At 45.5% G+C, this 25,264-nt stretch overlaps 2 protein-coding genes across 3 annotated transcripts in view; one reads left to right on the forward strand and one right to left on the reverse strand.

The window, feature by feature from the left end:
- Nucleotides 1-14,351, forward strand: part of SLC22A23 (solute carrier family 22 member 23) — a 112,889-nt gene extending 98,538 nt beyond the window's left edge. For both annotated transcript variants that reach the window (XM_071553326.1, XM_071553327.1), the window contains 4 exons: nt 55-287; nt 2,905-2,937; nt 4,744-4,867; nt 9,974-14,351. In XM_071553326.1, the coding sequence (XP_071409427.1) occupies nt 55-287; nt 2,905-2,937; nt 4,744-4,867; nt 9,974-10,331 (748 nt within the window). In that variant the 3' untranslated portion in view covers nt 10,332-14,351. The remainder of the gene's footprint in view (nt 1-54; nt 288-2,904; nt 2,938-4,743; nt 4,868-9,973) is intronic.
- A 944-nt stretch (nt 14,352-15,295) lies between these two features.
- On the reverse strand, nt 15,296-21,741 carry PSMG4 (proteasome assembly chaperone 4). The gene is made up of 3 exons (XM_071552981.1): nt 21,472-21,741; nt 21,283-21,358; nt 15,296-15,832 (listed from the first exon to the last, which is right to left on the reverse strand). Exons 1-3 carry the CDS (start codon nt 21,646-21,648, stop codon nt 15,711-15,713), a joined length of 375 nt encoding a protein of 124 aa, XP_071409082.1. The 5' UTR covers nt 21,649-21,741; the 3' UTR covers nt 15,296-15,710.
- Between the last annotated feature and the right edge of the window lie 3,523 nt (nt 21,742-25,264).

The following is a 25,264-nucleotide window of genomic DNA, read 5'->3' on the forward strand; positions in this document are numbered from 1 at the left end:
CAATGTCTGCCCTCTCAGCAATGATCTCCTCTTACCCTGTGCTGTTTCCCCTAGGCTGACTGGGTATGGCATACACCACTGTTTTGCAAAAAGCATGATGGGGCATGAAGCGAAGATGGCGATAACCCACAACTTCTATGCGGACTACTACACCATGGCTGGGATTGCCCTGGCATCCTGCCTGGCCATGTGCCCGGTGGTCGGGTTCCTGGGGAGGAGAGGAGGACTCCTGCTTTTCATGATTCTGACAGCTCTGGCATCGCTTCTGCAGCTGGGCCTTCTCAATTGTAAGTTGGAGATGAGAGCTTTTCAGGACCACACAAGTTTGACATGCAAATAAGGGCCCAGGAAATATTAGCATATCCTTTGCCTTTCACAGATTTGTCATGTCATACACCTGCATAGCTTAAGAAGCTGGATTTGTTTGAAGTTTCCCCAAACACTTGTCTTAGGCTCACTAACAAAAGGCATTGTGTTCTGGATGATTCCCGTGGTGAAGCTCATTGAGCATTGATGCTGCGTCTGGGTTGTCACTGAAAAGTTAACAAGGAAATAATAAATGCTTTCAATTTTACCTTAGTGAAACAGCCTCCAGGGAAAGAGTTGGGCAGGGATTGAGAAGGGAAAACTTCCCCAGTTGAGTCTTCTTCTCAAATAGCCTCTAAACCAAACAGAAGTTAGAGCAGTAGGTATATGTCCTCTGGCTGCTCTGAGCAGCTTTCCATGAGTAAGTAATATACAGATAGCATGGAAATTATACAGCTGAAAGACCTTCATTTTAACACAGTGTGTATGTATGGTCCACGTGAATGTATACACATAATTCTGGGAGGTGACACAGCTTTTCAAATAGGTTGTTCCTGCCAAAAGCAAGTGTGTCCCACCTCTTCCTTTGCACATGGTAACCTTTGCCTGGCCCTTTTGAGCTGCTTCAGTTATTAAAAGTTCTATAGAAATATTACCTTCCCTGTCTTCATTTTTTGTTGATTGAGAAGGTTGAACTTGACGAATCCAAGAGAAGTCGAAGCAGAGAGAAGGTGGGATGTGCTTTGCCATCTCACATTTGCCAATCATTAGACCTCTATTCAATGAAACCCCACCCCAAGGAAAGGAGAAGAGGGTTGAGGCATGCTTTGGACAAACTGGTTATGAGATGAACACCAGAACACTGGTTATTGCTGCTTTTCATTTCTAAGTTTAGATGTAATTGGGGACTTTAATTAGAGCTTTTTGCATTGAGGATGGAAAGTTTTCACATTTCCACATACTGAAGGCAGCTCCAAGCCAGCAGGAATTGTCCATATTTACAGACTGTGTTCCCTGAAGGCATTTACAAAGTTAACCTTTAGCAAACACACTATTTATGAGAGTGTAGGAGGGAAACAGGGAACCTCTTTCATGACGTTGAGGAAACTCCAACATCGCATGTGTTTGCTCCCAGCTTGGCACAGATGTTTACATTCCCACTGAGCAGATATTTACCATATCCAGCAATGCCAGCTGAGAGTGGGAGAAGTGGCCTGGCCCCTCCTCATCTCCAGTCTGTTGATGGACTGTGACTGCTCACACGCAGGTTCGCGCTGTACATGTGTGCAACTTCCTGAAACCCCACATTCTTCTGATGGTGTCCATCAGGGTCTCTCTCCAATAAATTCATCCAATTTCAATTTTCTTTTTTTAAGGACATCAGGTGTTTGTTGAGGTAATAAACACACAGTTGCTCAGTTGAGAGAGAAAATGTGTCAGAGCCATTAATCTGCTCTAGAGCCATGAAAATCTGGTTGCAGTTTTTCAACAAAAAAATCAGTGAGGGGGATGGAAAGGAACACCCTGTAGGATTACAACATTTTCCATAATGGGTTTTGGTGGGTTTGTGAGTAAAGTTGCTAAAAGAGCAGACATGGGCTCTTAAGTGCATTGTGCTATGTTGGCACTCTCAACAGAGTGCACCCACCAACCTTCCCACTCTACCTTTGCATCCCTATTTGTAAGAACAGGAGGGAAAGGCAGCCTTGAACTTCAGAGCAGCTCAAGTTCCCCCACTCTAGATCATACACTTCTTCCTCAGAAGAGCTAGACAGTGTTTGAAGAAAAGTGATGCTGCTGATTGTGAAATTTGTCACTGCATCCTGTGTGTTTTAGCTTAGCATAATTTGGGGACAACTGGCAAATGAAATCAGAACTTGAGAAAGGTGAGGGCGAGGGAGGAAGATATTCTCCACCAATCACAAAACTGCAGCAGTCCTTTAGGGTTGCTTGGCATGTGTGACACTTCCTCTGACCTCCAGGGTGTCACCTGGGAAGGCTCAGAAGCCTGGTGGGAGATAAGCAGCAGAGCTGTGGCCAGCTTGTGCTGCTGCCCTTCCCCTGGTACCCAGTACTGCCATGTGCTTCTGTGTGGTTGGGACACGTGGCAGCTGGTTGCTGGTGTGACACATGGACCATCAGCTCAGGGGTTTGGTGAAGAATAGGTCTCCCACCAGTGTGACAGTGCTGATGCCCAGTTTGTTCTCTAACTAAAACTTCTGTTGGCCATTCCTTCGGGCCTGCAGCAGGAGGGCATTTTTTCTTCTCTCCCTTCATTAACAACAAAGAGGCCTTTGTGTTAATCCCAGTGGTAATTCTGGGGCTCTTAAATATGCTTTGTTGCTGGTTTGTTATCACTGTCTCATTAGCATGCTGTCCTCCAGCTGATGTGCCTGGAAACAGCATGTCCTCTCTGGTGGCCAGAGAAAGATGTGCCAGTTGTGGCATGGGAAAGAATTGTAGGGAGGGGCTAGGGTGGCATGTGGGATTTACCCATTTTTTTTCTTTTCCTTTGGATAAATAAATATGTAAAAACAGTATGTTCTTCTTTTCTCTCTTATTTTTATCTTACTCTAACTTCTGTGGTCTTGGATCCAGTGATCGGAAAATACAGTCAACTTCCAGACTCAGGTATGATTTACAACAAATCTGAGTTATGTGGGAAACACTTCCCTGGGAGCAGGTAGATCCAAAAGACCTGGGCCACAGCACCCAGAGCAGAGCCCCTACCACAGAGGGGTGCAGAGGGAAAGCCCACTTTTACACAGTGCCTTGAGAACCCACTCATAGGCAGGTCTGCTCATTTACATGCAGTCTCTTGGTGTAGCGTCCCCTCCATGTAGTCTGATTTGCCTCTGCATGTCAAGAGGGAGTGCAGAGATCCCCCAGTGTTGATTTTCAGACACAGGGTAAGACTTTCTCAGAAAATTTCCTTTTGAAAAATGACAATCTCAATTGAGGAATATCAGATCTTTGTCTTTACAGAAAGATCTGAGATGACCAAATCTCTTTTGATAAGGGCACTTATACTTTCCCAGGCACCTTATCCCAGGCTGAAGTACTGTAATAACGATGCAGTGACAGGCTGCAGTGGAACAAAATTTACCCTTCTGTATTATATTTGCCAGGCCTGTCCTTGCCCAACTTTTCCAAGGTCTATTCTACAGAGTAGTCATGGCTCACTGGAGGGGTCAATGCTGTGGCCTCACTTGCTATGCAAGAGTGGCCAGGGAGCCTCAGAAACCCAGATTTTACAAGGTGCTGTGCTCACATCCTTATCTGATGGAAGTATTTGCTCTCTCCCCCCACTTTGGGGTGCATTGCAAAAAGGGTTTAGCCCTGAGCAGGCTGTAACATGTGTTAGAAGGTGTAACCAGAGAGTTCCCAAATACCTTTTGCTCTCCCAACAGCTGATATATTCTGCAAGAACCAAACCAGCTGTTAATTTTCACTGGATATCACTCAGAGAGTGCACCTGCTTGGGATTACATGCTGATGAGCAGTTCTTTCTGGGACTTGGCTGTAGCAAGGTGGGGGAGGATTGGCTGCAAACTCCAGTCCTTTCCCCAGTGCTCCTGTCAGGCATGATGTGTTCCCCTTGAGTGGTGCAATAGTCTCTGCAAGTGATGTGACCTCCTCTCTGGTCAGGAGAGGTACAACACATGTACAGCCCTGAATCAGATATCCTGCCCCTGCCCACAGAAGGTGGTGAGCAGGAATTAAGGGAAAGATGTATTATCATCGTGGCCAGGAGACAGTTTCCTTTAGCTTTGTTTAGATTTACTGGGTTTCTCCCTGTGTTTGATAGACACCGTTCATCCTGGAAACCTTGCTGCCATCCAGCCATGAAATGATTGAGCAAACAGCCTTGTCATAGGGAGTGCTTCCCCATCCTTGGCATTGGCTTTTCTCACCCAGAGTTGTTGGGCAAAGGCTGTCAAGCTGAGAGTTACGACAGAGTTTGCAGACTGATCACATGCAGGGGCTTAGCACAGGGATGGGGGCACTTTTATTTCTTTCCCCTCTTACCCTGCAGTCCTCTCCAGTGACTAAGTCACTGAGCTGTACCAGATGTTTGGCAGCTTGAGGAACGCAGCCTGCCTTCACTTGTCTGTCAAACATGGGAGAGAAACATGGTGCCTAAAAGACTGCCCAAAGATGTGATTTTTCTTGGATTTTACCTTTTTTTTTTGTAGTGGCCAAGCAGAAAAAAATGGGACATCACTGAAATTTTTGGCATGACGTTACAATTTTTTTAACGTATGGTTGTGTCTCAGGTGACAGGGGAATGGATGTTATAAATACTAGTTTTAAATTAATATTACAAAATTACTCAAATTCTTGTCTAAGGAGAATGAGTAACATGAACCTCTTGGTTTTTTTCCCTTGGAAGTTTGACCTCATTCTTACTTTTTATGAACACACTTGTCTTGTCAGGTATGAGTGACAGCGTCAAAGACAAATTCTCTGTTGCATTTTCCATCGTGGGTATGTTTTCTTCGCATGCTGTTGGAAGCCTCAGTGTGTTCTTCTGTGCTGAAATCACACCCACAGTAATCAGGTAAGACATTGGAGCCCCCTCTCAAAAGACAGGGAGAGAATTATCCTCATTAAACTGATAAGACTGTGTAACTTTACACATTGTATGGGAGGGAAACCCCATGTAATAGGAGACCTCACAGCAATTTTGGGGCCAGTCTTCAATGTCACCGCAGTCAGACTGCCTGGGTAAATAAATGCATGCCTGAAAGACTTTGTTTCCCACGGCTCCACCTTGTGTCCCATCGTGGTGATGATCAGCAGGCCAGGCAGCACATGAATTGCAGCATGGTAGAGTTTTAAATACTTGGCTGAACCAGATTGTGTGGTTGAACATGGTCAGTGTTTCACTTACTCTGCGGGTTTTGCATAAGCAGCGACCAGGTGAGTTTACAGCTTGATATTAAAGGAGAAATTCCATAAGTGTGCAGAGGAGGACAGAGGTGCCAGCAATCCCTGTCTCCATAGTGCAGGTGAAGCAGGCCAGCTGTAGGGGTGCTGCAGTGGAAGGCAGGTATGGAAACATGTGGATGTTAAATGCTTTTGGTGTGTAGAGGTGCTCTGCAAGCAGAGCCTAACCTAACCCTCTCCTACAGCAGCATCAGTGGGAGTGGTCAGTAACTTTTTTGCAGTTAAAGTCAGCTTTCTCTTTGCACAGACTGAAAAGAGGATCACTTTCATCATGGAAATAGTAGAAATCAGACACATGATCTTTGTTTTATTTCCCATAACATATTATTTGCATAGTCAGAGGTTTGTACCATTTTATATATTCACTGTTACCTTTCACAGCACAAAGGTTGTGTATCAGCAATGCCACAGCAATTCAGGAGTCCACTCTGACTCCATTGAATTTACTGGGAATGTAGGTCATCATGGGTGGGAAAGAGAGTGGAGGAAAGAGGATACTCTTTTTCCCCTTCCAAATTATATATCTTTTCAATAACTTTGTAAAAGTATAATTGCAGAACTGTTAGCTGAGTAGTCTCCTTGATCCATGGCCTTTTCTTCCAAGCTATCTCAATTTGTGAATGTATTTACAGATAACATTATTTCCACAGGGACAGGCGGTGTGCGCAGTGAGATGATGGAGCAACCTGAAACACTAACAGCTATTTATTTGTGTGTGTCAGTCAGTCTGGTGTTTTTATGCCTCTTTAGTTTTCTCCTCATTCCTGTTTGAAAGACACATAGATAAGGAATTGACCATGTCAGCCAGAAGAGAATCTGCCAAGTAGGGTCAGATGCACAGTGTGAACTGAGCAAGATTATTTTTCCTTAAATCACTTATGCTGCTACAGGGAAGGGGAAAAAATCCTGGCTGGGAGCTGAAATTCTGCTTTCCCTGACTCTGCTGTGTGACACCAGGCATGTGGCAATAGCTGGATATGCCTCAGGGTCCCCGTTTATTTATAGGGATGGTGACACTGCAGTCCTTTCTGGTCCTACCACAGGACTGTAATTAGGAGATGTAGCTCAGGACAATGCATAGACCTGTCTCAGGCAGAGATGAGATTAAGCTGCCATCTGTCATGCATTTTGGTGGGATTTGGCTGCTCCCTCATGTCCTGCTCTGCAAAATACTGCCTTGAATGCCATTTAGGGTTTGAAACTAGATGACCTTTAAGGTCCCTTACAATCCAAACTATGCTATGATACTAATATACTTTTGTTCAAATCTCATGGAACCTTAAGGAAATTGGAGGCAAAGAGAACACTGGGGTTGTCTCTGAGTGTCCCCAATCACATCCTTTACCTGTAATCTCCCATCCCTGAGGGTGGAAAACAGCACTGTTGTTAGCTGGAGTAGCAGTGGCATGATAGCAAACCCATAACACTCATCCATGTCAGTGCAGTGGTGTTGAGATGAACAGTTACAGTAATATAGGAGGAAAACAGCCATTCTTCATCACCAAGAGGTGCCACCAGCTCCAGCAACATGAAGGTTCCATGCTGTCATGTGGCAGTGAGGGGTCCTTCATACCCTTGCACTGCACCCTGAACTCCTGGCGGTTGCAGGAGGGCTTCACCAGGAGCTGCCTTTCTTTGTACCAGGGACTTGGTACAAAGCTCCATCCCAATGCTGAATTAAAGCACCAAGTGGCACTAATAATCCAGCTCATAATCTTGACACTACTGCAGCCTGCACAGCTACTAAACAGGAATAGGCTGAGGAAAACACAATATGCCTTCTCATCCATCACTTATGTACAGGCAGGGAAACACTGGGGAGTTTTTCAGGGGCTGACTTCAAGAAGTGGCTGAGCTGCCTAGGCAAAGCCCAGAAAACTTCCTCTGATTGCAGAGTTGACCCTGCTTTGTGCAGGAGGCTGGAGCAGGTGCTCTCCCAGAGTCTCCTTCAGCTCTCCAGCTTTTTTGTACTCTCAGCCACGCCATGTGTTGACCCATTTGCTCAATGCAGACAAATGGCCATCCAAAGACAGGAGTAACATTTCTCTGCTGTCCCGAGGCATGCTGAGAAGGGCAAGGCCTTTTCCTTAGAATGTCAGTGAGGATGTTTGGCTGGTCCCTGAAAAAATACCACAGTAATGAGCAAGGAAATTCTCCCCTGCGAACAAGCAGTACCCTTCTGACGACAAAATTTTGGACCGAGGTCCCTTTGTGATTTGCCCATGTCAGGACCATAAACCTCAATCTGAGGTTTATGTACAAACCACCCCTACCTGCTGCCAGTGGGTGAGCAGCAGTTGGGAAGGCAGTTGTCAGCGATCACCCATGGAGACATGCCATGGGAAAACCCCCCACAGCAGCCACTGGCGGACAGAAGTGTGAGGGGGAAAGTTTGGACTCACTGGATGCCAGCAGCCCTCACACTCCCTCTCCAGGTTCCACTCTTTGCCTTGGAGAGTGTTTGAAGTACAGTAGCTGGCTGCTGCCATGGAAAACCTCCTGCTGAGGAAGAGCAATGTCCCGAAACAGAATGTTTTTGGGTTTCACCTGCAAGAACAGTGTAAATTATGAGGGTGATGCCTCTCCTGTCCTGTAGCTGTTTCCCTGATGTGCACAGAAAGAACAAAAACCCTCCTGGCAGTATTTCCAGTTTTCTCTTTTTTTTTTCTTCACATTTTCATATTTGCAATGTGGTCATACCTTAAAGAAACCTCTTTGAAGACATCCCAAAATGTACTTTTAAGCTGCCTTCTGCCAGGTTTTGATGGCGCTGGATAAAGTAAAGCCTGCTCTAATTACTGACGTCATATGGAAAAACTTTCTTTCCCCCCTCCAAATCTGAAGCCACTTGACCCATAAATGACAGAGCCGTCTTTGTGTTGCCTTTTTCCATTTTCTTTCAGCTTGCTTGATGTCCTTCTACAGCAGCTTTTAAAACTCACCTCAGGTCCTTCTCAGGGAGGTTGAGATACAATTTAGTTGTTGCAAACACTAATGTAAATGAGCTGGGCTTTTGTTGCTCCAAAACCAGCTTGGAGAGAGATTTGCCATGAATTTGAGGCTGGTTGTGTCAATTACTCATGTGAGTGTATAAATGGAAGTTGCAGGGAGGCCAGTTGCACAATAGTTGCATTCAGCTGGGTTTCTAAATTGCCATCAGAAAACTGGCAAGTTTTTAATAAGGGCTTTTGCAGTATTTGGGAAAGTCGCTGTTGTCTATGAGAGACGCTCTACTGAGTCTGGAGAAGTGGAACATACATGCATGAATTTTTGATCCAGTCAGCGTCTCAAGAGTGTCTTTTGAAACCTATACTTGCTTCCCTTCAGCTGTCAAGTAAGCAGCAGTGGATTTTGGAATGGATTGAGTGAAGATTAGCTTTAACACAGTGGTTGGCTGAGTGAATTTGGCATTTGTAGATTTATAGTGCTGTGATTTCCAGTACGGTTTAGTCAATGAAACCTTTTTTTTTTCTCAAATATTTGATGTAAACCAGTCCATTTGCCTTCTGCAGTTGTCTTCTATAAGGGCCAGTTGTCAATATATACAGCTCTGTATTGGGCCAGGACATGAAGCACCTGAGCCCCTGTGATCTTCAGAGGGTTTGTGATTAGATAGCATCTCCCAGAGGAACTGCAGGAAATGTACAGCCTGCACAGAATTGGTAGGGAAGCAGGGTGCCAGTGATTAAGCTCACAGGGAGACTTCCCTCTACAGGAAGAAGGATCTTTGGAAAATTAAAGAAAAGCTGCCAGTCTCACAGATTTTGTTAAAATGAGTCACTTAAGGGTGATGCTCTGCTGGCCGGGGACCTCAGTTTTGCCACAGCAGGAGGAGGGAACGGCCTGCCCCAGAGAAACACCTGCAGTGTTGTTTCTCTGTAGAGTCACCCAGCAGAGACAGAGCAGGACCATGAGCTGTGCCTCAGTGTGAGGTGTGCCAGTTCTGTCTGCACTGGAGTCTGGAGAGAGATGCTGATGGGGAAGATGAGGAATTGCAAGAGAGGTTGCTTGCATCAGGAGAGAACACTGAAGTGGGCTTATACAAGCAGCTACTGTGCTTGTAACTGGAGGAAGAACACTTATTTTATGAAAATTATGCATTTTATTATAACATTGGTGTATTGAAAGGTTCCAGCCACAACAGGTTTTTATGTAGAAAATATTTCAGCGCTCGGTGTTTGGTATAACAAATTGAGGCAATGGCTTGTTAAGTCCTGCCTCCAGTGCTGAAATATGCCTGATACCTTAGAGGCAGCCAAAACTGACTTCTGCACCTACTGCTGCTTGGGGTGTTGCGTCTAAGTGGAGAAAGCTGGCATGCTAAGCAAAATCTTTTTTTTCCTCACTCAATATGGGAATACTTGGACTTGAGAATACTTCAGAGGGCTGTCTACACACTCACGTGATAAAGCTCCTCTTCTTATGTGGGGGCAGTTAAATGGGTGTGGAACGATGATGGAGTGTAGTTATTTCTCCACACTGAGGCAAATAGGCAGCAATTACCTACAACAGCAAAGTAACTCCTAGCTGGAGTGACTGTGCAATGTGAAAGCTCTGAGCAAACCAGGTTTGCCTTCAAGATTTTGGATGCCTTGGGTGGATGCCAAACAGGGGGTTAGTCTACAAGACCTGACAGAGTCCCCACTGTGGGCTGCCCCTACCCCAGTGCCAGTGGGGCTGCAGGCCTGGGCTCTCACCTACCTCTGTGTGTTTGCAGGGGAGGCGGACTGGGGCTGGTCCTGGCCAGTGCGGGGTTCGGCCGTCTGACCGCCCCCATCATGGAGCTGCACAACCAGAAAGGCTACTTCCTCCACCACGTCATCTTCGCCTGCTGCACTCTCATCTGCATCATCTGCATCCTGCTGCTGCCAGAGAGCAAGAACCAGAACCTGCCCGAGAACATCCCGGATGGGGAACATTACACACGGCAGCCCCTCCTGCCTCACAAGAAGGGGGAGCAGCCCCTGCTCCTGACAAACTCTGAACTCAAGGATTACTCTGGCCTCCACGACTCAGCAGCTGTGAGTGACGGCATCTCGGAGAACACCACTGCCAACGGGATGAAGTCGATGTAACTGGGTGGATTTTTTTTTCCTTCTCTTCTTTTTTTTTTTAATTATTTTATTTTCCCTTCTATTTCTTCTCTTTCTTTTGTATTTTATTTTATGCTGTTGTGCGGGAGGAGTAGCACTTTGGGCAAAGGTGTTTTGCACAGATTTTACAAGCCAGTGATGGAGCAGACACAAACGTGGAGGAATTCAACTCTGCTACTAAAGCAAATTTTGGCATCTTCAACTCTTGTGCACATTACTCTTGAAAAGGTTTTGGGGGAAAAGACTCATTTGAAAAAAGACCTGGCTGGCAGTAGCCCTTCAGAACTCTTTTTTCCTGCCATTAAATATGTATATTTATTTTGATTTATTCTCAAGAAGCACTTTATTTCTTTTTCCTTTCATAGATCACAAAAATGAAGCCATCTTATTATAAGAGGTGCAGCCATTCCAAGAAAGAAACCATGGGGGGAGGGGGTGTTGTTTTCTGTTTTGTTTTTGTGTTTCTTTAAAGGAAACAGGGATCCACTGCAAAGTTGAATTGACTTAAATTTAGACTTGTGCAACATTTTTCTGCCTGTCTAGAAGTCCAAGTGCCCAGGTTGCCTGCTGTGTTTGTATGCACAAAAAGAGGGAAAAAAAGGAAGAGCAAAACAAAGCAAAACCTGTTGTGACTCAAACTCTGACTGCATTTTAGGCAGCTTATATTTGTCCTTATACCCCATGTGCACTTAAAAGTTACTTTCTAAATTAGTCCTTTTTTTTTACCAAATGCATTGAAGAAAATCCTACCCAAGCAAGCTGATTTTTCAACGTGAATCAGCTTTCTGCATTTTAAGAGCATATTAGTCTGTTTTAGGTTGTTCCCACTGGTCTTTCTTTAATAGAAATGTAGATGATGCAAATGATTTGACTAATGATGCAAAAATTAGTTTTGCTGAGAATGGCTCTCATTATCAGGAGGCCCAGGATTTCTGACTGCTCCAGGAGAAGAGTATAGACCAGCAGGGATAAACAGTAAGGAGCATGGGCTGCAAACTGTACTTTTATTCCAAAAGCCAGCACAGCTGGGAATTCTGCTCCTGAGAAATGAGTGTCCTGGTATTGTGTTACCTGTTTCTAGAACCAGGGTTTGGGTTTTCAATTTAAGTGCACAAACTGCTTAAATGACTGTTGGGAAGGAATGAGTTGATAGCCTGTGAATAATGACTTATTGAGCTGTCTTGGGCTCTTAAAGATGTTTTCTGGTTCTGACCCACGAGTATACAGTGAACTCACCAAGATTTCCCCCCTTCCCCAACTGCTCTTGTAAGATTTCATTTCAGGAAAAAAGTTCACTTACATTAGATCAATGCTACACAAAGTGAACATCCAGTTTACCTCCTGCTGTGCAGATGGCACTTTGATAGTGGCCACTTGACTTCTCTCCTCCAGCCCCCAAACCAATATCTCCTTTGGCCATCGGCTTTTGGTTCTCACTTGAGAATATTGTGAGGATCCAGTTCAATGCAAGGACTTGGCAAACAAACAGCTTTCTTGCATTGTAGTTAACCTCCCCATTCTCCCTCCCTCTTCTCCTTTCTCACTCAGGCCATCCATTCGTGATTGCTCGGTAGTGCAGACATTCAAACAGAGCAGCAGGATGTCAATGTTGTATTGAGTGTCCCTATGATTGCCACTTTGTTTGATGTACATCTTGCGTTCATATGCATGGAAAGTGCAAATGAGCACTTTCCTCCTCTACCTTCCCTTCCCCTTCCTCCTTTGCTGTATATATTGTCGATTAACTACTGTACCTAACAGTTTCCATCCTCCATTAGGCTGCCGATGTCCTTTTACAGTCCCCAATAAATCAGAGATTTGTGCTCCCCGACGGGCAATGCAGTGAGTAGCACAGCCTGAGATGCTGATGAATGCAAGGGGACAGGTAGACCTGCAGAAGCGACAGAGGTGGTTGTGTTCAGAATAACAATGTTGTCCTAAAGCTGCTAATTTTTACAGAGGATGTGGACTTTTGGGTTCTTCTTGAGCCTGGTAAGAAACACTGGACCAGTTGATGGTAGTTTTGCCCAAAGTTACACTACTGGCTTTCTTTTCCCCTTTGCTAGACGCTGAGATAGCAAGAGCCCGATCTTCCTTACACTCAAGTTTTATTGTCAGGCTTGAGTACAGCTGCTTCTTTTTGTTCTGTGCCAAGACATTTGCAGTCTGTGTTCACCTGAGAACCCAGCCCTTCTCCACTCATGCAGTATTCATGTGCCAAATTTGTGCAATACCTTTTGCCTTCGACACGAGATGCTTATTGCAAGCCACACACATTCGGGAAGGAAAACAACGGGTTCACAACAGAAAACAGAAGAAGCAAAACAAATGTTAAAGGAAGAGAAAAAGGGCCTGAAAGTGGAGAAGATGTGAGCACAGAGGAGGAAAGCAGCGTCCTGCCATCCATAATGTCGTGGAGCCAGCGGCTCCGTAGTTTGTGATCTTGTGTGCCTGTGTGCTCAAGCTGCAGGACGGCTTTTGTAGACCATCCACAAGCCTGTAAAACCAGCTGCTTCCAGCACTGTCAGCAGTCCTGGTGTGCTCACTGCTGTTGTCCACAGCGCTTTGTCGTTTCCTATTCTGGTGGTTACTCTCTGATGACAGATAGGCACAGGGAAAAGAAAACTTGTTTAAACATATCAACATTTATATAGTAAACAAACTAGGTGACAGGAACATGCAGCAATTTATTAAAAAAATTCTTCTGAAATTGATTTCCTTTGCTGGTTTTTGCTTGAAACCAGGTAGTCGGTACTGATCTTCTGCAAAGAAGGGAGCCCCAGCTTCTCTAGTTGGTCTGGCCCTCTGCCTCTGTCATGGCAATAAAACAAAAACTAATTTCCTGCCTTGGCAGCTCCAGTTTTGCTCCTTTTCCTGAGAACATGAACACTTCTGTGATGATTATTTTCTTCCACACATGCTCACAGAGTTGGAAGGCTTCTGCTGAACATACCTTGTGTGGAGGCGTTGGGTACCAGGTGATACAGTACGGCAGAAAGCGACCATAGGGATGCTTGCCCTGCCTTTCCTACTCCTGCAGCAGGACAGGGCTCTCTGCTGGGCTCCCAGCCTGCTGCACCATTGGCTCCCTGGCTGCATCCCCTCTCCAGCCATCACCAGGAAAGGCTTTTCTCGGGCAGCTCCTTCTGGCCACCACAACAGGGAAAGCAGTCCAAGCTGTCTTGTCCCTTTTGGCCTTTTTCTGTGAACCTTCAGTAACCTCTAAGCCCATCAGTAGATTTTTCTTTGGGTTTACCATTTAAGGGCTTTCTTCCATCTTTGTAAGTTTAAACAAAAATGTGAAGTGACATTATGCTTGATCTTGGGGGCTTTGTCCCCTTTTAAGGTTTCAGTACTGCTCTTGTTGCCAGACACACTGCAAATGGGTAACAACACTCACCTATTTGCAAGTGTTTTGTGGCCACTGTGAAAGAGAGGTGTGTGAATTACTTTTTGGTTTCATTGAACAGGCTTTTTTTGTTGTTCTTCTTTTGAATTGAATTGTTTTACTTAACTGTTGCCACTTCCTGGAGCCAAACACTTTATTGGTCACCAAATTGGAAGCAGAAGTGCCATTAACTGAACTCTGTGAATGTCAAGTCAAGTTGCGCCTGTAGCTGGCACATAAGACAACACTATTTAGTGGGGGGAGGATCTCCCTCACTGTACTTTTTTATTTTATTTTATTTTTTAAGAAAAAATGAAATGACAAACCTCATTTTAAATGTATTGTGTAAAATGTTTCAGGAAAGGAGTACGGTGTGTTTTGTCTAGTGGGCGAGATCTCCCTCCCCATTTCAGTTACTGATGAAGTTTTAAAGAATCGTGTTACTGTACGTTTTGATCATGAATAGTCTGGTGGTGCTTCCTCATAGCACAAGCTTAAATCAAGTACTGAAAACAGTCTTACAAGCTAAATGTCTGCATGATGTTACATCTGTTGTACCTACTGAGAAGAACTTTGTATGTAAATGTACAGAATAAAATGACGTTGACCCATCAGTTTGCTCTTCCTGGTCTGGCTCCTGCAGTGACTTCGGAAACACCCAGCAGCAGCTGATGCCTCAGCAAACAATCCTCTACAAAGAGAAAGTGCTATTTGCAAATCAGACTAATTAAACCAGCACTTGATTTGCAACTAATTATCCTTTATAGTCCATTACAGAAGAGTAGTTGGCTGTTTCCTGGGTGCTGTAAATTAAAAAGAAAAAACCCTCCACCAGTTGCTTTTTGCAGTTCTGATCTTGAACTGCAGCCAAGGATGGGCAGCTGTTCCCATCAGGTAAAGAGGGGCTCTCTGCACCCACATCAAATCTAACCCATTGAAACCACGGGGTGTTCAAACCCTTTCGGACGAGAGACTCAGCAGCAGTTGTGCTTCCTACGTCAGCAACCTCTCGGTTACAGTTTTTAATTGCTGATTATGGCACCACAGCAAGGTAAATTCAGCATTTTCTGTAGGGGGGCAGGACAGTTGTCTAGAAACAGCACTAGTAGGTTTTGTTTGTATCAGAAGCTTATGCTTGAGTCGGCTTAATTTGCCATGAAAAAAAGAATAACCTGGATAATTAACTGCCCTCTCACTAAACAAGAGAGCCCATGGATCTGCCTTTGAAAGCATACCCATCCTACCTAAAAGCACATCCAGAGAAGTAGCAGTAGGATGCTCTGCAGTGGTGGTTGTGGTAGTGAATGAACTGCTCTGATTTTTCTAATGTATATGCTCAATTTACACATGTGATGCTCTTCCAGCAGCCTTTATCTATTGCTCCAGAATTCAAACTGTGCTTTTTCCTTCTACACAGTCCTCAGGGATGTACAGACAACCCTTTGTGAAACTCTTCTAGTGCTTTTAATGCCCAAGGGACTGAAGGAAATCTAGTGTTTAGCACCAATGCTACAACCAACAGGGGCTAAAAGCAGAAAAGTAACACTCATGTCACAGCTTTGAAATACAAAAATGTGGGGTTTCTTTATTTGAACACTAAAAGCTGCTATACCATGTTCAGTGCTAGTACACAGATTAACTGTACAGATAGAATTTGGACCCGATTTCCCAGCAGATGTCAGTACTGCATGGAAGCCAGACACTGCATGCACTTTTACAATGATGTTCTTCCACTGTAGCATCTGTTTGCTATCCTGCTTAGCAGGGTAGCAAAAAACTTTTGCTTTGAAAATTCTAATTTTTTTTTCAAAAAACCAAATTCCAGGACCAATTTTATTTAAGTCCATCTATATTGAATAACAACCACCAATGCAATCAAAACAATACAAAACAAATCTACTAATTTAACTTCAGTGTGAAAATTGCAATCAGTTTTTCTGAAACAAAAGAACTCATTTTACAAAGATGTAAAGTCAGAACTTCTCTGGAAAAGCTGTCATTTCTTCTTTAATCCTGTTTTCTATGAGTAGGGTGAAATTGCTGTCTGTGTTTTGAAGATTGTAGCTGACAAATATCTGTTTTTTGGTCTTGCTGGCTAAAACACAAAATAGAGTAGTCAGTCATAGTTTGTTCTTATATAAAAGTGATGATGGTATTCAGACAAACCTCTTAAAAACCCATATCATGCAGATTTCTAAGATGATGTTCTCCACTCCTGCTGTGCTGGATGCAGTTATAAAGGAAGAGCAGAACAAGTACCTGACCACTGGCACATTGGCAAACCTTTGCACATCACTGAAATATAAGACTGGTGACTCAACTGGTTTTTGACCTGATGCAAAAAGCCACTAGTCACTGGAAAGCTTTGCAGTGCTTTTAGTGGAATTTTTCTGGCACTTCCTAAATACACTATATTTTAAGTGAAGCTACAGACTGTACTGGACTCAGCACTGAAATAAAGTCTATGAGTTGGTAAGTCTATGCTGTGTAAAACACTAAGAGAGGGAAAGTGCACAAGAAAGTGATTGTGCCTCAGTTAACAAAGTTCTGATTTATTATGAACCCCTTAAAAGGCCCCAAAAAGTATGAACCAGTTCTGTCTAAACCTGCTGTCTATAATTCTCTTTCCTTTAACCTTTATTTATACAGTTTCCATGAACACTCCAGAAGGCTGGAACAGCCTCAGCTGAGTGTGATGCAGCCAAGCACAAAGTTCCAGGCTACTCCAGGAAGTACCTAGACAGAGGTGGTACAAAATCAAGTGGCCTTCCATGACAGAGCTAATTAACAGTGACAAAAAAACACCAAAAAAACCAAAACAGCTGTTCACTGGGGCAGACAGACTTAATTATCAGAATAGAAAACACCAAGAAGTGTTTTATAGAAATAAAATGGAATCCTACTTAGATTTTACCACAGTAATATAGCAAATGTGTGACTCTCTATAAATTATTTAAGCTACATTTTGTAAGGGATCTAAGTACCACACAGGAAAAATAGGCACTAAATTTCAATTAGTTGTGTAAAATAGAAGACAAAAATTACTATTTGGGTCATGAGATATTCTTGTCATGGAATGATCTGGGAGCTGATGATCCTAGAGATAAATGGGACTGTTCTGGTGAATACTCAAAAACATCATCTGAACTTTTAAAACTTCAAAGTGGAGACACCAGGACTCCTAATATCTCAATCCTTTCTAAATAGCAAAGTTAACTACAAAAAAATATAGATACAGATATATATGTGTATAAAATGTAGTTAAACAACTCCTTTGAGGCACTTTCATGATGCAAATCAATTTATTAGTATTTTTCATTCTAACAGGTTACCAGCTTCCTGGGTCAGTAAGTAGAGCTGCTTCTGAAAAGCAAGGACTAGTTTGACTTTTAAGACTTAGCATTACAAAATGCTGATGGAATGCACCACGTTGCTCTGATTGCAAAAATCAGCACCTGGCACTGGGGTTTTGTGGTATAAAGCAGCATGTGCTGTAAGCACTAGGGCTTCTTCATCATGCCCTAAATGAATGCAATGCTAATTCTGAACTAATTAACATTATTACCCTAGCTAACTATATAGTACACTGCAGTGTCAAAACTCAACTTCTTGTTTGCCCAAGGTCCAGTAGAGTCTCCAGGATGCTGCTCCAGTTCCTGAGAACACTGTGAATCCCAAGGACCTCTGCTTCCAGCACTGTGCCCCAGCTCTGAGGGGCAGCAGGACCTTTTCTGTCCCTGTTTCCTTTGGATTAGGTTGGACACAATGGACTCTTGTGGGAAGGACAGAAGAGGAAAGCTCTTACAGGATGGAAAGCCATCTGCAACTTCAGAGTAAAGCAGAAAACTGCATAGGACAAGGCTTACCTAAAAGGCCCTCCAGCAGGTCTGCTTCCCATGCAGCCTGGTTAATAACCCCTGTTGAACTGGCTCTTCAAAGTGGAGGGAAAAATCTCTCACCAGCCATCAGCTGAGATGTGCTGAATGCCAGGAGAAACTACAGCAGCACAGACCTGCTCCTACTACCTCAGGCACAGGGCAAAGCCCAAATCTAAGCTTGAACTGGAGCTCAGTGGGAGCAGAACAGACAGGACAAGTGTCAGGCACAAGTTTGTAGAACAATCAGGCTGGAAAAAATGTGGTGGAAGAGAACGGTGCCCAGCTGAGAAATACTTAAAGAGATTGAAGTGATCTTCACCAAGAGCGTGCCAATCCCTACAGAGGGAAGATGAAGACATGGCACTAATCAGGAGCCACTGCAGCCCAAAGCACTGTGATTTGGGGATATGCAAGTAACAGAGACACTAATGAACAACTTGTCCTCAAGAATCGGCCTCCACTAACCTACAGGAAACAATCTTTTAGGGTTTGGGTTTCTGGACTAGTGAGACACATCTTGTGCCAAAGCAACTGGGCAGGTTGGGGGGAAACAGTCCCTGCATCTCATAAAAGCATATACATAGAAATAAGTAGAAAGAGGAATAGGAATGAGGCACGTGTGTCTTCAGCAATAGAAAAGAAAAAAAATCAGAAACAAGGAAGCAGACAGAGCCAATACACCAAATGCAGCTGTTGTGGCTAGGACTCCTACCAAGGTATAAAGAAAACAAGAGGAGAATGTGTACACTGATGCACAGCAGCACTGGAACTCCTGCTCCAGGGCACGAAACCTGACATTGCAGGAACATGCGGCAGATGATGGAATGCGACTGGCAAATCTAAGAAACTAAAATGGAAACTGCATGGAAAGAATGGTGACAAGCAGAGAGGTGGGATGATACTGCCTGCCTGAAGATTATCACATGGCAGGATGGTTAAAAAAGCTTCCTTGGAAGTACAGCTACAAGTCAGACTTGGCTGTGAATATCACCTCTGTTATCACAGAATTTGTAGGAGTAGCAAGGTTTTGATTTCCCAGGTGAAAATCAAACACCAGTAGCAGCAAAGCTTGGTATTTCTAGGCAAGGTGAAACACAGATTTCCTTGCCAAGCACTTTGTGAAACAAAGATACAGGGATGCATCCTGATGATCTTGCAGATCCAGTAGTTTCAGGAGAATAAATAAATAAAAAATAACTTTGGACTAAGTGATCATGAATTCACTCAAATTGCTGACTGACAGAAGCAGGTCTAAATACTAAAAGATTCTTTTCTCAGAAGCCAGTTGCACTCAGGTAGAGAGGAAACACGTAATTATTCAAAGCCAGAAGTGTATTATTGACTTTCCCCTTTGAAACAAAGGTGAAAAAGGTCCACAGGCCTTCCTCAATACAGAATACCTTAAGCAGGATCACACAAGCAAGAACAGTATCTCTTAAGCAATATAAAAGGGGCTGACTAGCAAGGAAATCTGCAACCCAGTGGATAAATGGTATAGATACTTAGGAACATTGACCAAAAGCCTAACTGGGCCAGAGCTGGCACAGGAAGCTTAAGATGAAATGAAAAAAGACATATAGGACACACAAACAAAAAGAAAATAGGAAGGTGCCTCCTACTCCAAGGATAAAAAGTAACCTATAGCCCAAGTACCAAGCAACAGTATCAGTTCTCAGTAACAGTATGGGAAATTAGTAGGGAAATAACAAAAGCACCTTAAGTTAAAAAAAAAGGCAGTAAAACTGAGACCACTCACTGGGAGAAAAATCAGGTTACTCAGACAGCCTCTGTTCCAGAAAACACTGAAAGAACTAACGAGAAAATGGCAAATTATTATGAAGTTTGGCTGTGAAATCAGTAATAAATCTTTTAAGAGTGAAGATAGCAAGCACACATACTTAAAAAGAAAAGACAGGATAAAGTGGGAATAACTGAGAAAATTTAGAGCTGTTAGCTGGGCTCCAACACTACACAGAAATTTAGAGCAAGATTCAGAAGAAATGAGTGGTGAGGAGACCAAATTGAAAGTGGAATAAACTTACACTTTATCTAAAGTAAATCCTCTTTGACTACATTTTTACTGACTTGTTAAGGATAAGGCACTAATTACATATAAAGAAATCATGTTATACAGTACCCATAAAATTATTACTCAAAGTGGGAATGACTGAACTCAGTGTGTAGAGAAAATTGTGTCACCAGGGTAGACTAAAACAGTTTTATTAAAAGAGAAGTTATCAGAAAGAAGAAAAGACACTAACTAGTACTGTTTTACAAAGATCAGTCTTGTGAGCAATTCTTAATATGTGCATTAGTGGCCATAAAAAGAAGAAGGTGTAGGCTCAGGGAAGTGCCTGATGATACAAACTCAGGACTTACTGCCTGAAATGGAGATCAGCACACAGATCATTAAGAATTCTGTGGTCTTTCCAACTGAAACAACAGAAGTAAGGTCGGACTGAGCAGCTTAGCATGTCACTTTTAAAACCTGGTAACAAGGTTTACATCAGTAGTTCACCACTGGAGCTGCATCAGCTACTGGTAAGCAATGATGAGTAACCAGCAGGATGCAGGATGTCAGAGCTGTGAAGCTGCTAGGATGCATTAGGCCATGTATTCTTATATTTTTTAGTACAGATACAGGAGTTTGAAAGATGTCATTAAGATTCAGGAATACAGCTACATCAGCATAGGAAACATGAAGGAAAAAAAGGCATTCCCAGAAGTGCCCATGAGGATCAGTCAGATTAAGCACCGGCAACTGTGAGACGACCCTGGAATTCCCAGGCCAGAACTTCTCTGAATGCGGGGGCTAAAAGGTGCAAGATGTGATGAGGTTTGGCTTCATCTTCAGGTAAAATGCACGTGTCTTGAATGACAACCACCTCACCCACAGCACAGCATTGTCACAGATTGAGCATCATTATGATAGAATGATTTGGGCTGGAAGGGGACCATGAAGAGCATCTTGTTCCAGCCCCCCTCTAACGGGCAGGGAGTTTTTTCACTGGACCAGGTTGCTCAGAGCCCCATCCAGCCTGGCCTTGAACATCTCCAGGGATGGGGCATCCAGAACTTTCCTGGGCAAGCTGTTCCAGTGCCCCACCACCCTCACAGTCTAAGTCTACTCTCTTTCAATTTGAACCCGTCCCCCCTTATCCTGTCGCTACATGCTCCTGCAAATAGTCTTGCCCCATCCTTCCTGTAAGATCCCTTCAGGTACTGGAAGGTCGCAATTAGGTCACCTTGCAGTCTTCTCTTTTCCAGGGTGAACAATCCCAATTCTCCCACCCTTACACAGGGTTTATAGGCAGGAAGTTACTGGAACCCCACTTGACAGGCGCGCCGTGTGCTGCCCCTGCCTCGCACTCAGAGCCAGGGTAAGGATATTAAATAATTCGCTTTTGATAGCGCACAGCGTGCCCGAGGCCGCTGACTCAGGCGCCGCAGACTCGTACAGGGACCAGGAATTTAAAAAAAAAAAAAGGGAACCTGTGGATTGGATGGAAATGCCGCAACCTACAGAGGTGGAGGCTGTGCGGCTGGGCCAGCGCGCTGATAGCACATCCCTCTGGCCCTCCCAGCCCGGGCTGGTGGCCACGGACCACCAGAGGCGGCCCCGCCCCGCGTGTCCCCGGCTGGAGGCGGCACCTGCGCCCGCACCTACCCAAGCGCTGCGCCAGGCAGGAGGAGGCGGTGTCGGAGGGGTCCCCCAGGAGCGAGGCGGCCACCGGGATGCTGTCCTGCAAACGGAGCACAGCAGAGGGCTCGGCTTAGTCCCGGCAGCGCCTGAGCCATCGGCCACGGCCGCAGGGCTGCGGGAGGGGACAGCCGGCAGCCCGGCAGCGACACTCACACGGGGGCTGCACATGGCCACGGCCAGGCTGGCGAGGGCGGGCGCAGCGCCCACCCAGAGGAAGAGCGAGTCCCGCAGCCGCATGGCGTGGAAGTGTACCCGCTGCTCGCCCAGCTGCCCGCTGAAGTCGTGCAGTGCGATGCCGCCCGCCGCTCCGCCGCCGCCTGCCGCCTCCATCGGCCCTTCTGCCGGCGCCGCCAGGCCTTAGCACGCAAGGCCCGGCTCGGCTCAGCTTGTCTCAGCCCGCCCCAGGAAGGCGGTGCTCCGTGCCGCTCAGCCCGCCCCGCCCGGCGGTGCCGTCCCCGGCGCTGCGCAGCCGCCCGCCCCGTCCGGCACGCGGGTGGATGCCGCTTCTCCCTCCCCCGGGGAAAACCCGCACGCACACACGGATCGGTGCCACCCCTCCGTCCGTGCACGGACCCACCGCACGCACACGCACCCCCGGGTACAGCCCTCTCCGCTGCACACACCCCCCGAAATGTGCACCGCGTGGTCGGTGAGCACCCCCTCCCTGCGCCACCACATCCACCCCCCCCGAAAAACAGAGTCACCGCACGGCGCGCAGGGACCCCGCCGGTGCGCACCCCCGGTGCACGGGCATACACACGGCCCCGCTGCGCACCCCGGCGCTCACACCTCCCCAGGCGGTGCCTCGTACCCGCCCGAGGTCGGGATGCAGGCGGAGGCAGCCGCAGGGATGGGAAAACCCCACTAGATGGCAGGTGAACCCCTGCGTGCGAAGGCGCGCCCAGCGGCAAACGGGGCTCCGGCTGCTCGGAGAGTAACCCGGGAGGAGCCGCGCGGTTTCAGACTAAAGGGAAGGGGGTGGCGTGAGGCTGTGCAGCCTCTGGGAAGGGGAGGAGGGAGGTCGCGGCGACCTTGGCTTCATTCAGCTCCGGAGATTTTCAGAGTTGTGGGAGATTACAAAGCAAGCTCCGGAGAATATGGAGCCGTGAATAATTAAAGGCCCTACTTTGGGTGTGAATTTTGTGCTCAACACGCTTTCAACTGCAGCGCAGCTAAGCCGGTCATTACTGGAATGGATTGTCTCTAAACTATCCCGTCTGTTGCCGATAAGAATATTGTCGCGTCCCTGATGGCCATGGGCCCTCTGCAATGGGAAACGTGTATCCTCACACCACGGGCACAAACCATCTCTGCGTAAAGAACACTCAAGTTAATGGTACAGATTGACTTTTAATCAGCATTTCCTCTGCCTCCAATTTCCTCATACTGCTAGAAATCAAAATTTTCATTTCTAAAGGCTAAGACTTCATTTTCCAACTGGAAAAATGGGGGGAGGGAAAGGAACTGCTCATCACTTTTCTTCCTTGAGCCGCTCCAGTTCTTCTGGCATCTACCAAAAGACAAAATCCTCGGCCCTGCTAATTTCTTTCCATGCTGCCACATCGACACTAAATCCCGGGAGGCAGCTAAGCCTGGCTCAGCTGCCATACCCTGACATCCCATGGCACTGGATCAGCTTGGAGAGAGGGGGGGGCTTGCAAGCCACCCCCCCTGCCCTACATTTGTCACTTGCTGCTCACACAAAGCATTATGGGATGTATGGTGTCAGACTCCTGCTATGTCTGTCCCCTGCCCTGCTGCTTAGGCAGCATCAGGCTTGTGCTGGTCCTCAGCTCCCCTCCATGCTCCAACCCCACAGCCAGCCCCAACTCTTTGCCTCAGCATGGGTTGGCCTTCTGCAAGGCGAGGTAGTGCAGAAGTCAACACTTGTGTTGGGGCTCAAAAATCCGTCTCTCCCTGTCTCAGCAGCCTGTTGCAAACTGACAATTCACCTGTGCCAGCTGTGAAATCAGGCTGGCAAATAAGTGAGAAAAGCCACTTTGGAAGGGATCGAGTGCTGGCTGCATGCACCAAACACTTCCCTCTCTCTGCTTGTGGCAGCTGCAGGTTCACTCTGCTCTTGATGGGTAGACTTGCCAGCTAAAACAGCAAAAACTATCACAGGCCAGGAGCATTGCAGGAATAAAAATCTGGGCACCTAATAAAGTGTCTTCTGGGAGCCACCCAGGTGGTGGTGCTGGCAGAGAGACTCCTGTGATTAGACACCTGCGGGTGGTGGAGGAGATTTGCCCCAGGCTGCTTGATCAGCAGAGAGAAGAGGAAATATTAGGCCACAGTCCACCTAAGCTGCTTTAGTTTTCTCTTTTGAGCAAGAAGCAACCCCTCTTGACTGTTTTCCATTGACTCCAAGAAAGGTGAAAGGTAAGGTGTTGCACAGCTTTGCAGACAGTTTTGTTTGCGTAGGCAAATTCTTCTTTAAGTGTTCAGAACCAGTTTCTCTGCTAGGCATGGACAGAGTTGACTTCTGCAGAGAAGTCCTGGTGGAGGATCTGTTCTAACAAAGTTTCAGCCCAGTGTGTCTCTTTCCACCAAGTAGAAGTTTGGGCCTCCTTGTGTGCTATACCTATGTTTAAGTCATCAGCTAGACTGAAGTAAGAGTGTTCTGTTTTATTCTCTTGTCTTTCCACATCAAGTACAAATTTCTTGTTTTACTTCCAAGGCTATCTATAGACTTGCTTTACCCTGTGGGGAGCTGCCCCTATTTCAACACACTGTGATCTGTTCCTCTTCTCACCAGGAGTCTTCTCCAAAATGCTTATAACTGCCCTCTGTATCCTAAGCCCTGCAGACCTCTAGAAGTAAGTCACAGGGCTTCTCTGCACATAAGCAGTTCTAAGTATTTAATGCTTTTCTGTGAAATGCAGCTGCTCTCTGTAAATCATGCTAAATCCTTGTTTCATCTCAGAGGAGGAAAAGCGTTCATCTAGCAAGTAAAATGCTGGTTAAGCATTTATATTTGCAATGCAGGTGTGAAGAGTGAGTGGAGCTGTGCAGAACCAGACCAGCAAGTGTGAAATTAATTTCTTGGTTACAACACTGCAAGGTCATCAGAGTTCCTGCAAAATGAGAGGGGAAAGCACTCTGTATGGAACCCCTATCATTTCCTTTAACATGCTTGGTTTTTTTTCTGGGGCCTTGAGAGCAGCACCAGTAGGTCTGCCTTGTTTTTCAGGTATGAGGTGAGAATTAACTTTAGCTGCAGTGAGACACTGGAGAGCAAACTAGTGGTAAAGCAAAAGCACTGCATGTGTATACAGATGTGTAAATCTATTGCTGCTCAGGTGAGTCCAAGCCCCGAGAGAAGTGGTTTAAAGGTGTATATTTCTATGCTCCTTGTTCTTCTGCAAAAGTTAGGTTGCTCATAGAATCACTAGATCCTAAACTCTGATTTTTACTGGCCGTGGTTCCCCCTCAGTACAGTTTTAAGTCAGGAGTAAATCTTCCTTCTGGTAACTGTGGAGTTAAAAGATGTAAGTCACAGTTATGAGGTGGGACATCACTGAGAGAAGCAAATTTTTCTGTTTTCAAATGCATGAATAAAGTGTGAATTTGACATGTGAGATGGCAGTTGACCATTAGTGTGTGTCAGTGAACCTCCTGTTAATGCCACAGGATGTGCTCATTTTCTTAATTTGTAGCCCTTTCTTCAGGGGAGTAACTGGCTGCTCAATAAACCCAAACAAAACCGCCCAGCTGCTCCAGTAAGGCTTCATGATACCAGACTGTCATAGCAGTAGCTGTACTGCAGTCACAGACTTTCAAGGGCCTACTTAATTTGAGACTTGGAGTGTCATTATGTGTAGACTTCCATCTGTGGCTGAAGGGGTCCTTTTCTCTCCCTATGCCAGCATAGCATCTGAGGAGCTGGAAAAAATACATCCTTTTTTGTCATCATTGGATTGCTTTTCTCAGCTGGATCAGTACT

This window comes from Pithys albifrons, chromosome 4 (genome assembly GCF_047495875.1).
Source record: "Pithys albifrons albifrons isolate INPA30051 chromosome 4, PitAlb_v1, whole genome shotgun sequence".
Classification (NCBI taxonomy): Eukaryota; Metazoa; Chordata; class Aves; order Passeriformes; family Thamnophilidae; genus Pithys; species Pithys albifrons.

Coding starts and splice junctions, on each gene's coding strand:
- PSMG4 (XM_071552981.1), bottom strand. CDS start 21,648: ATGGAGGCGGCAGGCGGCGGCGGAGCGGCGGGCGGCATCGCACTGCAC. Junction 21,359..21,471: donor TGGCCATGTGCAGCCCCCGT/GTGAGTGTCGCT, acceptor CTCCGTTTGCAG/GACAGCATCCCGGTGGCCGC. Junction 15,833..21,282: donor CTGCCTGGCGCAGCGCTTGG/GTAGGTGCGGGC, acceptor TTTGTGTTTTAG/CCAGCAAGACCAAAAAACAG.